General features: G+C 36.1%; 2 protein-coding genes across 2 annotated transcripts; both read left to right on the forward strand.

Moving 5' to 3' along the window:
- The first annotated feature begins 1,454 nt into the window (after nt 1-1,454).
- On the forward strand, nt 1,455-9,522 carry LOC129898655 (nuclear/nucleolar GTPase 2-like). Its single transcript, XM_055973280.1, has 11 exons — nt 1,455-1,822; nt 3,616-3,749; nt 3,969-4,098; nt 4,217-4,374; nt 4,883-4,984; nt 5,144-5,248; nt 5,409-5,537; nt 6,061-6,201; nt 7,773-7,873; nt 8,152-8,209; nt 8,951-9,522. The coding sequence occupies exons 1-11, from the start codon at nt 1,591-1,593 to the stop codon at nt 9,221-9,223; spliced, it is 1,563 nt and encodes a 520-aa protein (XP_055829255.1). The 5' UTR covers nt 1,455-1,590; the 3' UTR covers nt 9,224-9,522.
- Nucleotides 9,523-11,556: 2,034 nt separating this feature from the next.
- LOC129898656 (uncharacterized GPI-anchored protein At4g28100-like) lies at nt 11,557-14,371 on the forward strand. Its single transcript, XM_055973281.1, has 2 exons — nt 11,557-12,429; nt 13,822-14,371. The coding sequence occupies exons 1-2, from the start codon at nt 11,764-11,766 to the stop codon at nt 14,170-14,172; spliced, it is 1,017 nt and encodes a 338-aa protein (XP_055829256.1). The 5' UTR covers nt 11,557-11,763; the 3' UTR covers nt 14,173-14,371.
- The last annotated feature ends 435 nt before the right edge of the window (nt 14,372-14,806 follow it).

Genomic DNA, 14,806 nt, shown 5'->3' on the forward strand with positions numbered 1-14,806 from the left:
TCCGTCGTCGACCCTATCTATGTTTCTATGATGGCCCAAGAACACGCCCATTCTTCAGTCGTAGAGAGACTTTCAGTTGACAAAAAGCTCGAACGTAATTGACTTTTTTCTTAACAACTGCAGGAAAAAAAAAATCCGATCCAATTTATCGTAATCGATTAGTTAACATGTTGGTTAACCGTATTCTGAAACACGGAAAAAAATCTTTGATATTTTCAGTATGAAGTGCTTGCATTGGGGAGTCCACAAGTTCAAGTACTAGGAATGGAGCCACCCTTGGTATAGAAAGCTTTTTACCAATGTAAATTCGGAATAGAACGCTTCACTCTTCACAGTAAGACTTCCTAACCTGAAACTAAATTAATCCGGTCTTAAAAAAATGAATCACCTCCTCAAAATATTAGATTAAAAGTTACAAAAGGATTTGAGTTTTCGAAAAATATGTATTGGTTAGATAATCAGTGACATAAACTGATGGGTGTTGAGAGCACATTGATGTATAAGAGAAGTATATATATCTACTAATTAAATAGTAGGTCATAATCATATTATTACTAGTTTACTATACAAAATCACTGAACCTCTCCTAGATCGCCGACTTGGCATTACTGCCTCTTCTTCTTTGTGGAGTGTCTACTCCAATCCGGTCGAGACCCTAAGTTTGTTCTTCATACATCAAACGGAGATGGCGAAGAGGAAAGAAAGATTGGTGAATCTATTGGAAAAGCCAAAGCATTCCTTGGACAGCAATAGGGATGTTAGCGCAGCCAAAAATGACCGTAGTGCCGCCACTGTGCGGCGGCTCGCGATGTATAATATTAGGCTGAAGCGAAATCCTTAGGGTCACATAATAAAGCATGACTTACAATCAAAGGAACTGCCATCAACAAGGATACAATCAGATCGTCGTTGGTTTGGTATGTTCCAAAAAGTTTCACACTTTTCACTTCTATGTTCTAACTAATTACAAAATATAATCTTTTTCTTCCCAACAAAGATAATTTGTAGTACGTCTTGTAGTTTGTGTTTCTGAAGATTAATTTAACAAAATAACTTAATTTGGTTTTTGAAATGTAGTAGCATTTTATAGTAGTATATTTATTCGTATTTATGGTTTGCTATCTTCAATTATTTAAGAAAAACAATCAAAACAGCTCACTATTATTTGACAAAAAATGAATATTATAGCTATTATTCTAGAAAAAGATATTAAAAAGCTAATATAAATTATATTCATTAATCAAAATAATATTAAACTTGTACTAATTGTACCACCCTTAAACAAATATATTAACCTTGAGACAAAAACAAAGTATAATCCCAAAAGCAGGATTTGAGGAAATATATTGTACTATTTTGTGAAACTCAATCATAGTATACCAAAAGCATAAATAAGCTAAAGTTAGAGTACTTAACTGTAATTTTCGAAACCAACAATTTTACCCATTGAAAACCTAGGTTTTAGCTCATAAGCGAGCTCTGTCAAGATCCCTAGATCGCCGACTTGGCATTACTGCCTCTTCTTCTTTGTGGAGTGTCTACTCCAAACCGGCGGAGACCCTAAGTTTGTTCTTCGTACATCAAACGGAGATGGCGAAGAAGAAAGAAAGATCGGTGAATGTATCGGGAAAGCCAAAGCATTCCTTGGACAGCAATAGGGATGTTAGCGCAGCCAAAAATGGCCGTAGTGCCGCCACTGTGCGGCGGCTCAAGATGTACAATACTAGGCCGAAGCGAAATCCTCAGGGTCACATAATAAAGCATGACTTACAATCAAAGGAACTGCCATCAACAAGGATACAACCAGATCGTCGTTGGTTTGGTATGTTCCGAAAAGTTTCACACTTTTCACTTCTATGTTCTAACTAATTACAAAATATAATCTTTTGCTTGCCAGCAAAGATAATTTGTAGTACGTCTTGTAGTTTGTGTTTCTGAAGATTAATTTAACAAAATGACTTAATTTGGCTGCTGAAATGTAGTAGCATTGGCACTGGTTTTTTCTTAGATCATGTACTCTATTATGTATCTCCTTGTACTGTAAATCATAAGCTTTTTTGGACTTCAAATATTTGAAGTTTACTACTGCATTTCAGGCAGAATGCTAACAGTTAGGTTTTCAGTTGCTATTTGTACTGTGAATTTTATTTCACATAGCAGGAAAAGAAAATGTTCTCCAGCTATTTGCGGATTGGAGATTATATTTTTATATTTTTTGTATACTATAGTTACTTGTGACAAGTTGAAGTTTGTAATGACTTGACATGGAAAATACAATGCCTAAGTTCTATCCCTTGAGGGATATCCTCTTTTTATGATCTTTTGTTCATTTCATCGTCAAATACACTATGCCTATATCCTAGTTGAACTGATTTCGAAGGCAATTGTTTCCCCCTCTTTTGTTTTCGTTTTTCCAAAAACGATTTGGTGTGGGGAGGGAAAGTGTCACATAAGTTTCCCCATTCCCGAGTGACCTTCCCGGGCCGAGGCCCCCCTCAATGGGTTCTAATTCTAAGAAGGGGGGCAGTGCCCTGAATCTTTGTGCAGGGAAAAACTCATAAATCTCCCCTAGAAATGTAACTTTTTATCCTCTTTTTGAGACAAATAGTTGAAGAAGGAATGTGGATTTTCAGATGAAGTGGGGCAGATATAGGTGATAAAGAGGCTCGTGAGGATCTCCAATTATTGAGTTCATTGCTCTCCCAAAGGACCATGTGATCTGCTTAAAAATCTATGTCATGTCATTTTCCACCTTACACGACAAGGCATTTTTTGTACAAACTTATTAATATGGTAAACAGAATGTTGTAACTAGTATGAAATTTATGACCAGCAAATGTTGTAGTTGGGTGTTAAGTATCTCAAGTTCAAGTCCTAGGAATGGAGCCACCCTTGGTATAGAAAGCTTTTTACCAATGTAAATTCGGAATAGAACGCTTCACTCTTCAAAGTAGGACTTCCTAACCTGAAACTAAATTAATCCGGCCTTAAAGAAATGAATCTCCTCCTCAAAATATTAGATTAAAAGTTACAAAAGGATTTGAGTTTTCGAAAAATATGTATTGCTTAGATAATCAGTGACATAAACTGATAGACAGTGGTGGGTGTTGAGAGCACATTGATGTATAAGGGAAGTATATATATCTACCAATTAAATAGCAGGTCATAATCATAATATTACTAGTTTACTACACAAAACATGTTGTTTCTTTGTCCCCTTCACTTGTTTTTTCATTCAGTCATAAACTTGTACATGCCAAAGATAGGCGCCATCACTAGTAAATGTTTCAAATAGAAAAATAAAAATCAATTCCCTCTCGTGTTTTAAAAATTCATACTAGTACTGTAGTTCTTGTAGTTTGTGTTTCTGAAGATTAATTTAACAAAATGACTTAATTTGGTTGCTGAAATGTAGTAGCATTGGCACTGGTTTAGGGGGGAAGTGTTAATACCGTTATAGATTGAGTATTATTGTTGAAATTCAGCTGAAATTTTGGATTTTTACTGTTAAAAATATCATCTCTGGTCAGTTAATGCTTCTTTTGTGTATGGACAAATTGTGGCTGAACTATGTTCAAAATAATTGAATCTGGAATTGATTTTCCGACTTCACAGGTAATACTCGTGTGGTCAACCAGAAGGAACTGGAGTTCTTTAGAGAAGAGCTCCAAACTCGGCTTTCCAGTAACTACAATGTTATATTAAAAGAAAGGAAGTTGCCAATGTCCCTTTTAAATGATCATCAGAAGGTATGGAGGGTACTTTTCCCTTGGCCTTAACATTTAACTACTTGTTCTTTTGTTCCTGCTGAATCAAGCTGAATCTCCTAACTCAGCTCACTGTTAATGCGCACACATTTTTGTATGACTTGTGTTTTTAGTATAACTTGGCAAATTGAGGCTAAATCTTGCTGCTTTTTGCTTGATTCTGTTTGCTAATTTTGTTCTCTTTTTCTCTTTTAATGAAAGCAAGTAAAAGTTCATCTTCTTGACAATGAGCCTTTCGTTGATGCCTTTGGACCAAAAACAAAGAGGAAACGCCCCAAACTTATGGCATTAGATTATGAAGCTCTAGCTAAGAAGGCTGATGTGTCTCAAGGTATGTATTGAGAAGTATCTCCTCACTGCTAAAAATTCATGTAAAAGTTGCTCTTTGTTTGCTTAAGCACTTAAGTAGCTGTTTACTTCAACAAAACTTGGTTTTGAATTTTTGGCAGATGATTTTGAAGACAAACATGGTGCTAGCACCTCCATGGATGAAAATGTAGATGGATTCAGAGATCTTGTCAGGCACACAATGTTTGAGAAAGGACAAAGTAAACGAATTTGGAGCGAGCTTTACAAAGTCATAGACTCTTCTGATGTCGTTGTTCAGGTTTGTTTCGTGGCTTTAAACTCCTGTTATTTCTAATATCTAAAATGGAGGATGTTATTTGTCGTTGATGTTCTTCGAACTAAAAGCTTTTCTGGTGAAAAATGCAAATTTCACTTGTAGCCAAGTGTAAAACAACCACATCGTACCAGGCTCAACTTGTCTGCACTGATTTTTTCCTTGTTGGTTATTTGGTGGACCCATGAAGTTCCAGTTAGTGTAGAAGATTGAATGTCGTTCTTAGAGAATCGTGTTATGTTGTAGATTCTATACTTCGTGGTCTGCTGCTTAATTACAAGATAGTTCCCCAGTATTAAGAAAATTGTTGACCTTATTCAAAACAACATAATAGATGGGATATTTTAGATGAAAGGGATAATGCTGGCAACAACCAGAGTGTAACGTTCTGATGTAGTTTTCTCTGTCTGACTAAGGCGGAGAGTATAGGATATTTTAGATGAAAGGGATAATGCTGGCAGTCGTAGCTTACTGTGGTTAACCTGGATTGCAGGTTCTTGATGCCAGAGACCCCTGTGGTACAAGGTGCTACCATTTGGAGAAACATTTGAAAGAAAATTGCAAGCATAAACATATGGTCCTTTTGCTTAATAAGGTTTGCTATTTTTATCAACATAATAGACAGTTTTTCTTAATTATATATTTCCGTTTCCCCCTTCGGCCTCTCCCTCTTCAAGCCGTATTTGCTTCTTTTTTGGGCGTCAGTTTTAACTTCAGGACTTGTCCCAATTGATAATTTCTTCTGCCTATATAGTGTGATTTGGTCCCTGCTTGGACAACAAAGGGATGGCTTAGAGTGCTCTCCAAGGAATATCCAACTTTGGCATTTCATGCGAGTGTCACCAAGTCCTTTGGAAAGGTATCTTGTAGTATTTCTGGTCTTGCCCCACCTCTGAATACAGACATACACTCAAGCACCATAGTGGTGTGTAAAATTATGGCTAATTGTGCATCCATGTGCTTTTGCCTCTTGTGGGTAACTTTTTTATGTTACTTATTTTGTTTTCTTCTGTGTTCAGGGTTCTCTTTTGTCAGTGCTGAGACAATTTGCTCGATTAAAGAGCGATAAGCAAGCAATCTCTGTTGGTTTTGTAGGCTATCCCAATGTTGGCAAGTCATCAGTTATTAATACATTGCGCACAAAGAATGTAAGTTTTTCCATATATTCTTCTACCTTTTCCAGGCTATTGTAATCTTCTTTGCTCTTTTATTTCTGTACTGAGACAGTTTGCAATTTGTCTCCTTGAGAATCGTTTTTTCCGTCATACTTCTTTGTTAGACATGATTGGTAAATTGCACAATTTGTAACTTCACTTTTTGCTCTATCTTAATTTGATTCTTTGCCTGATATAATTCTTCATTGTGATAAATTGTGATTGTCATTCAAGCTGTTCCCAAATTTGATTTTAGCTTATCAAGTGATGCTGCTTTTAAAAAGATCATGCTGGATGAGTAAACTTTATGTTCCAGAATCCAGACTAAATTCTCGAGTATCAGATATTTATACAGCTCTAGAACTTGATGGCAGTTGCTTTTTCTTGTCACCTGTACTTGGCTTCTAAAAAGTCAAATCTTGTGAAATGAAATCTCACTTTGAGTACTATGCTCAGACAACCACATACATTTTGATTTGGTAGTGGAACTAACCTTTGCTCCTTTCCTTTGGAATAGGTTTGCAAGGTGGCTCCTATCCCAGGAGAGACTAAAGTGTGGCAGTACATTACACTCACAAAGAGGATCTTCTTGATTGACTGTCCTGGTGTAGTCTATCAGAATCATGACTCCGAAACAGATATAGTCTTGAAGGGCGTGGTATGTTTCTTCTTCTTTACTTTATTGGGCTTGTGCTTGTAACTTGTCAAAGTCGAGCTATAATTCTTGGTTTCTTTTTTTTTTAGGGAAAAGGGTCAAATATGCCTCTGAACTTTGCAAAAATGTCTAGATATACCCTCCGTTTGTAGTTTAGCTCACTCACGCCCTCGCTGTCTACATTTTAGCACATATATACCCTTTCCAGCGTTAGTTGCTTTGTTGGAAAATAACTAGCTCTTATTTTTATATTACACTTGCAATTGCCAAATCCTCATTTAGTTGACACATGACATTTATATTAAATAATAAATGCAACCAGTTTAATATTTTAGAATATCCAACCCATCATTTTAAATTCGACCCAAAATATTCCCTTTAACCCATTATCTTCAAAAGCCCTAAATTGGGTCATTTCTTCTCCACCAAATCCTCCAATCCTCTTCATTTCTCCATAAAAAATGAAGAGGATTGGAGGATTTGGTGGGGAAGAAATGACCCAATTTAGGGCTTTTGATGATAATGGGTTAAAAGAATTTTTTTGGGTCGGATTTAAGATCATGGGTCGGATATTCTAAAATATTAAAATGGTTGAATTTAGTATTTAATATAAATGCCGTGTGTCAATTAAATGAGGATTTGACAATTCCAAGTGTAATATAAAAAAAGAAAGAAAAAGAGCTAGTTATTTTCCAACTAACGCTGAAAGGGGTATATATGCGCTAAAATGTAGACGGCGAGGGCATGAGTGAGCTAAACTACAAATGGAGGGTATATTTAGACAGGAGCATATTTGACCCTTTTCCCTTTTTTTTAACCTATTGCTTTACTTTTAGTTTCTCTTGTTGATTTAAGGCATAGGTGGCCTGATGTTGCCTAGATAATCTTGCTTGCAAAATTTATGGTTCTCAATAGAGAAAAATACCAGAGATGTGTTCTTACAGGGATTTGAGATCAAATATCCTACTGTGTTCATTTTTTTAAAGTACTTTTATTTAGTTTTCCTGATTGCGCTTATTGTTGGCATTTTTTGAATTAAAAATTTGGTCATGAATTTTAATTTAGGCTACTAGGACAGCACTTCTAAGACTGGCATACAAAGGATCATCTCATATAGTTATGATGTCATGAATACATTTGGATAGGGGAAGATGAGAACCAAATCAATTGCAGTCATGCTGTTGTATGGATGCTGTCTTCCCCACTTTGGAACTTAGATGACATTGCTCCAAAAGAGGTCCTGCTCGAGCTATTAAGGAGGGAGAGGAGTTTTGAGCTGCCTGAACTCTAGTCCAAACTTGCTAAGAGTTGTGCTATAATTCTGTTTCCAGTTGGATATGTAATACACCATGAACTGGGATGTACTAGTATCAATAAAGAAAGATTTATCATCTATTACCTTAATAAAAGAATTGAAAGATTTATCATCATGTTGTATAAGATATCTTCCCTTCATTACAGATTCCTATGCCTCCACTCTCAGTTGATGTAATATCTTCTTTGTCTATTTCCTCTATGGTGTAAGCATTAGGTTCTTTGACTGACTTCCTCAAAATTTGGGGTTCTATCTCCAGGTACGAGTGACAAACCTGCCTGATGCTTCTGAACACATTGGCGAAGTGCTGAATCGCGTTAAGAAGGAGCATCTTGAAAGAGCTTATAAGATAAAGAATTGGTAAATTTTCTTATCATTTGATTTTATTTGTAGATTTCCTTAAGTACTCAGCAGGACGTTCTTCTAGTTTGTTTACCCTGCTTCCTCGTAGATAGAAATGGAAACAGTGTAGTTGTATCTGCTTCATCATTTGTTCTATTATATATATGTACATCTGATCAATCATTTCACCTAGGAAAATGAGAATCGTGTATGTTTTCGGCAGTTTGTGTTGACACCCCCAAAAAATCCACATCTAGAATCTATCTTCTGCTTAAATGATTTTAGTGATATTCCAGGGTTGACGACAATGACTTTCTTCAACAGCTATGCAAGTCAACAGGCAAACTTCTGAAGGTAAATTGAAAATTTATAACTTGATAATAATATTTTGTGATATTTAACCTTTTGTCTCTCATGTATGATATGTTTTGTGATGTTTGTCAGCTCATATAGGACAATAACTTAAAATGATTCTTTTGATGTTCATTAGTTCATGTAGGACTAAGTGAAGCTCACTAGACGAACACTTGGTAGTCAAGATTAAAGTTATGTAGCAATTATTCTGTGCTATTGTTGGACAAAATAATTGAGAACTCAGTTGGCCTCTGATAGGTGTTAATTGTGAAGTAGCGCTTTCAGGTTGAGAAACGATTTTCTAAATGAGAAAAAAATCATAATGTTGCTTTGAACCGTACTGCCAGAATTGTGAACAGGGGGGGCGTGGGACGGAAAGGCAGAGTTAGATTATCCTCTTTGTTGCTTCAGTATTCTTTAGAGATAGCTGTCTGTAAAAAAGTGGATGTTGACACCATAGTTGCACCAGTTAAAAGAAATTGCATGATGTCAGTATTTTGGGTTACTGGGTCAAGGGAATCTCAACCTTGCATATATCTTTATTCTACGGGGATGTACGATAAAATCTATATTTGTTACCAACACGTTTAGGGATTGACATATTTGACCAATTGGGTTACAATTCAGCAATGTGCTTAACATCCTTCAACTGGGTGTAAACTTTTCTTTTATTTAATGCTTATGGTTGTCCACAGATTAGTGATAGACTATAATTGATATAATCTTGTTTGTGCTATCCAGGGAGGCGAACCTGACTATAAGACTGCTGCCAAGATGATTCTCCATGATTGGCAAAGAGGCAAAATTCCTTTCTTTGTTCCACCTCCAAAGCTGGACGATGACGCCTCTGATGAGCAAAGTGAAGTTGCCTCTGAGGCAGACAGAGTCGTGGATGACGATCAGGCCACCGCTGCTCTAAAAGCTATTGCTGACGTTGTTTCATCACAACAACTGAAAGAAGTTCCTGTTCAGGAGGAACTATTCAGTAAGGCTGAATTGTTGGGTGAAAATTGAAATGGGCGATCGGATCATCTTTTAGACTTGTAATGGTTGTAGCACCCTCAAAGTCAGCAGCCATTGCACAGTTCTAAAATTGAGTTTTTCTATATCATTCTTATATCTTTAATTAAGGTCCATGGCTTTCCAAGAGTTTTTTTAGTCCTAGTAGAGATTGATATGCATGTCGAAAATATAGATGTCTCATATTTTGTTTTAATGTTTATTTCGAATTTTGTTTTGTATACGGTAATGAATTGGTATGGGCTTGAATGAAAATGATTCATATTGTCAATCCCAACTTAGTTAAGATAAAAGCTTGTTCCCTTTTTATATGAGGTATACGATATTTTGTCCATCTAACTATTCTTTTCAAGTTTTTATACTATGACACATGACATGACCCGCTATTTGATCATTCAAAAAGGGGAGGAATTTAGTCATAGTTGAAGTCTAAGTTTGAGACACATGGCTTTCTAAGTTATTGCGATGTATTCTCTTGGTTAGTTTCCGGACTCGTATGTTTTACTTTTCTGTGCCAATTAAATGATAACTTTTAAGTACACTTTACAAGACCCCTCTATTGTTATTTGGTAGGCATATGGACGAGCATTTCACTTAAAATTTTGATGGACGAGCATTTCACTTAAAATTTTGGTGGACTTGGAAGCCTATAAGTGGGGCCTCAATTTGAATGTATATTTACAAGCACAGGTACTTAATAATTATTTGTAGTACGTCTTGTAGTATATTTGAATGTATATTTACAAGCACAGGTACTTACAAGCAAAGATAATTTGTAGTACGTCTTGTAGTTTGTATTTTTGAAGATTAATTTAACAAAATGACTTAATTTGGTTCCTGAAATATAGTAGCATTGGCACTGGTTTAGGGGGGAAGTATTAATACCGGTATGGATTGAGTATTAATGTTGAAATTCAGCTGAAAATTTAGATTTTTACTGTTAAAAATATCATCTCTGGTCAATTAATGCTTCTTTTGTGTATGGACAAATTGTGGCTGAACTATGTTTAAAATAATTGAATTTGGAATTGATTTTCCGACTTCACAGGTAATACTCGTGTGGTCAACCAGAAGGAACTGGAGTTCTTTAGAGAAGAGCTCCAAACTCGGCTTTTCAGTAACTACAATGTTATATTAAAAGACGGGAAGTTGCCAATGTCCCTTTTAAATGATCATCAGAAGGTATGAAGGGTACTTTTTCCTTGGCCTTAACATTTAACTACTTGTTCTTTTGTTCCTGCTGAATCAAGCTGAATCTCCTAACTCAGCTCATTGTTAATGCGCACACATTTTTGTATGACTTGTGTTTGTAGTATAACTTGGCAAATTGAGGCTAAATCTTGCTGCTTTATGCTTGATTATGTTTGCTAATTTTGTTCTCTTTTTCTCTTTTAATTAAAGCAAGTAAAATTTCATATTCTTGACAATGAGCCTTCGTAGATGTCTTTGGACCAAAAACAAAGAGGAAACGCCCCGAACTTATGGCATTAGACTATGAAGCTCTAGCTAAGAAGAAAGAGAGGTTGGTGAATGTATCGGGAAAGTCAAAGCATTCCTTGGACAGAAATAAGGATGTTAGCGCAGCCAAAAATGGCCGTAGTGCCGCCACTGTGCGGCGGCTCAAGATGTACAATACTAGGCCGAAGCGAAATCCTCAGGGTCACATAATAAAGCATGACTTACAATCAAAGGAACTGTCATCAACAAGGATACAATCAGATCGTCGTTGGTTTGGTATAATTCAAAAAGTTTCACACTTTTCACTTTTATGTTCTAATTAATTACAAAATATAATCTTTTACTTGCCAGCAAAGATAATTTGTAGTACGTAATTAAACAACTATTATATTTACCAGCTGCTTTCACTTGCATGTCCTTTTAACGTGAGATACCCTCCCAATGAATTTGCAAATGATGACTAATAGTATATAAGTAGTTGACACAGTTCCATAGTTGCTTTAAAGCATATTCTAATTATACACCTACTAAACCTTACCAGAGTAACAAACAAACTTTGTCCAACTTGCCATACCCCACATTACTCGGCCATTATTCAGTCCCTTCTTTCAACACCATTCTTGGATTACTATTCTACATATTTAACGCTTGAGAATTTAAATTTTATAAATTTGAAACTTAAATTTTTTTGTAAATTATTGAATTCTAAACTAATAATATATTTATATTTAACGAATTTCATAAAATAAATACATAATTTAAGTTAAAATTATTGAATATAGCTGAACAAGTAATCAAGTCATACCTCCATCGTCTCTATACGTGAACAAAAAATATCTTAATAAAAAACGTGTTATCCTCTTTAGTGATTCTATCTGACATTAATACAAAATCAAATAGTGAATTTCACATAAGAAAAAAAAATCTAAGAGGACTATTGTCACTACTCCCTCATCACCACTACCAAATCACCACCACAAACCAAAGGGAAAAATAAGCTGCCATTTATAATCAATGGCCTCTCACTAAAGCTCCTCAAACTTCCATTTTTTCCCCTCATTCTGTAATTATAAGCTATGTTCCTCAACTGTTTCTCCTTCTTCTTCTTCTTTACTGTTTTCTACATCTGTACCAATCTAACTGTAATACCTGCCTTTCCAGTTTTACCCGAACCCGACCCGACCCAACCCAATCCCCAAACATTCTCGCTAGCCCCTTCACAGCCAGCAACAATCCCTGCTTTCCCAGAACAATCTAACTTCGACAGCTGTCCTCTGGACATACCAGAGGAGCTTTACAAAGGGATAAAATCATCCTGCAGGTCCAATAATCATTCGGGTCAAACAAACCCGACCCGTTGCTGCCCGGTTCTCGCTGCATGGCTCTACGCTGCCTACTCGAGAACCGCGCTACACAGAGCCATTGCAAAGTTCCCACAATACTCAACGCCCGTTGAAATGCCTGTGCTCCCTGATGATTCTGAGACTTGTGTGGATTCTTTTGGAAAGGCTTTGGAAAACAGGGGAATTGAGTTGGTGAAGCCGAATGACACTTGTGATATGGTTTATTGTTACTGTGGCGTTAGGCTGCATCCACTTAACTGCCCGGACAAATTCGCGGTGAATTCGCACGGAGAATTGGTTGGTGGTGAGAGTGTGAAGAGATTAGAGAGAGATTGTTTTAGCAGTAATGGATATGCTGGTATAGCTGGTTGCTCCAAATGCTTGAACACTCTTTATTTGGTAAGTGTTGTTTGGCTTGTATTTAGTAACAGAGTAAAAGAGCTGTTGTAATATATATGTTGAAATAGTCTGATACTTTTTTATGTAAGGCTTTTTCGTATGATTGCTTTCTTTATCATTTGAATTCTCTTGGTGAAAATCCTGGTTATGCTGCTGTTGTAGCTTGTCGGTATAGTCTAGGGGTCAACTGTTCGGAGTAAGAGTGAAAAGAACTAAAGAAGTTGCTTCAATGTGGAGGGGACTGGAAAGTTGTTTTTGAATTGAATTATGGTGTGTTTTGGGTTAATAACTTAATATATAATATCAATCAACTATACATCAATACAAAACTACTTGAGTCAGGCTATAGTACTAATTATTTAGGAGATTCATATTTATTGACTACTTGTATGCTAACATCAAGCTTCCATAACACATGATCCTCTTTCTTTAGTTGGATTTAAGACTGGTTTTGGGCGATGTTAGTAGATTAATGAAAGAACTTAGAAGAGAATTGATGCATGTAGTGTTTACTCTACTACAATATGCTCTAAAACTAATGACCAACAAGGACTTATGTTCGTTTGCCACACGCTTCCCTATATGGCATATTTATAAGATACACATTTATATGCTACCCCTGTGATTCATTAAGTTGTGTCGTGCCACTATTCCAGTGCAATTGTCTACACTAGGCATAGAAGATAGGTGATCAGTAGATATCACCAGCAGTTTGTCTTAGGTAGTCAAACTAGCATGAATTAAAGATCTGATCTGATATATACGGCATTGATAAATGTTACGCAAAGTGATTGTTTACAAAGCAACCTCTGGGTGATCAGTCGTTTTAAGGTTAGTATCCTACTCGTGACCGTGTGGAGATGCTCTTCTTTATGCCTTCTTTAGTTCCTGTGCTGTAGATGAACAAAACTTTATCTTGCAACTTCTTTTGGGGGCTGGAAAATGAATTAGAAAATAAAAGGTATCAAGTCTCATTGGAAATATTGGAGACTGTCGAACTGTGTTCACATAATGAACCTTTAGATGGTTCTGTTTAACCATTAGATTTCCATGAAAGCAATATGCAAAAGTTAAACCTTGCTGATACTTGGCTGGATTGTCTATATTAGGTGGGATACGATTCAATTATATTTGACAATAACCTTACTTAGTCCATATGTTATTTGCCCTGTGCTTTGATTAGTTGTCTCCTTTTATTAATTTTGCCATTAAACTTGTAATTTTCATCTAACCTTGGGGTCAACAGTAGCTCATGATTTCTGCTAGGAAGCATGTTGAAGAGGGTATTTTGTCAATAACGATCGAGCATATATGTCTAACCTGAGTAAAAAGTTTTGCACTATCAAGTGAAATATTTTGCTTATTCTCTAATAAGTTGAAATATATCTGCAGCTCAGTGACAGCAGATTGGAAGATACAAGCATAACAAATGATAGAAGTAGCAAATTGCACAGCAGGGGTTGCCAAATGATGGGTTTAACTTGGCTTCTTAATAAAAATACATCTGGTTATATTCATACAGTTTCTGCTGTTTTAAGGGCACTAATGATGAGCGAAGATGGTTCTGATCCTCAGTCGTGCACGCTTAACAGTGACGGCTTGCCACTTGCAGTCGACTCCTCAGATATCAACGATCAATCTTCTGCGACTTTTCTTCAGGCATCAGTTTACTGTTACCTCCTACCATTTGTTTTGGCATACATAAACTACATTGCATTGTTTTCAAAATTTTACTGTAGTTAATCTCCAAAAGACTTGTTGTTCCGTGTACTCGGAAAGTACTTCTGATTCAAATGTCACCTAGAGTAAATCCGTTCCTCTGTATTCATTGATTCAGGTTCGCGAAATTGTAATTAATTTTGGTTATGTAAGACTCTTGAGAAATGAATGGAGCCTTCATTTGTAAGAGTTAAAACTAACATGTATATTCATAATTTTATTAAGTAGTAGCTTTTTGCCCAAAGAAATTTCCTTTTTTTTGGAAAGGAAGGAATGCAGGGAATTTTGGCTTGGGGCACTGTTAGGCTCATCTCTCTGAGTCCGAGCGGTTGAACTCCTTTCTATCAATCAATCAATCAATAGTGATATCTCACTTGCTTTCAAATGCGATATGAGCTCTGCTAACTTCCTTTTTCTCGGGCCGACTTCATACATTCTTTTACTTATAGAAATAGTCATGCCAATCTTCTCGGTAAAGAAGAACTCTTTCGCACGATCTTAAGAGAGCCTAGTTCCTTCTCTCACTTTGGAAAGATTTTTCCGTATTTTCTTATGATGACCTGGTCGAGAGAGTAGCTCTTAATTTTCAATGACATGTTTTGAACTGCGAAAAACAATGCAGAAGTCCTGGTACTTTGTCGACTTTCAAAGTCATCCA

The sequence above is a fragment of the Solanum dulcamara genome, chromosome 8 (assembly GCF_947179165.1).
Source record: "Solanum dulcamara chromosome 8, daSolDulc1.2, whole genome shotgun sequence".
Classification (NCBI taxonomy): domain Eukaryota; kingdom Viridiplantae; phylum Streptophyta; class Magnoliopsida; order Solanales; family Solanaceae; genus Solanum; species Solanum dulcamara.

Excerpts from the sequence above, each read along its gene's own strand:
- LOC129898655 (XM_055973280.1), top strand. The coding sequence starts at position 1,591 with ATGGCGAAGAAGAAAGAAAGATCGGTGAATGTATCGGGAAAGCCAAAG. Across the intron at positions 4,375-4,882 it reads CTTCTGATGTCGTTGTTCAG|GTTCTTGATGCCAGAGACCC; the intron begins GTTTGTTTCGTG and ends CCTGGATTGCAG. Across the intron at positions 8,210-8,950 it reads CAACAGGCAAACTTCTGAAG|GGAGGCGAACCTGACTATAA; the intron begins GTAAATTGAAAA and ends TGTGCTATCCAG.
- LOC129898656 (XM_055973281.1), top strand. The coding sequence starts at position 11,764 with ATGTTCCTCAACTGTTTCTCCTTCTTCTTCTTCTTTACTGTTTTCTAC. Across the intron at positions 12,430-13,821 it reads GCTTGAACACTCTTTATTTG|CTCAGTGACAGCAGATTGGA; the intron begins GTAAGTGTTGTT and ends ATATATCTGCAG.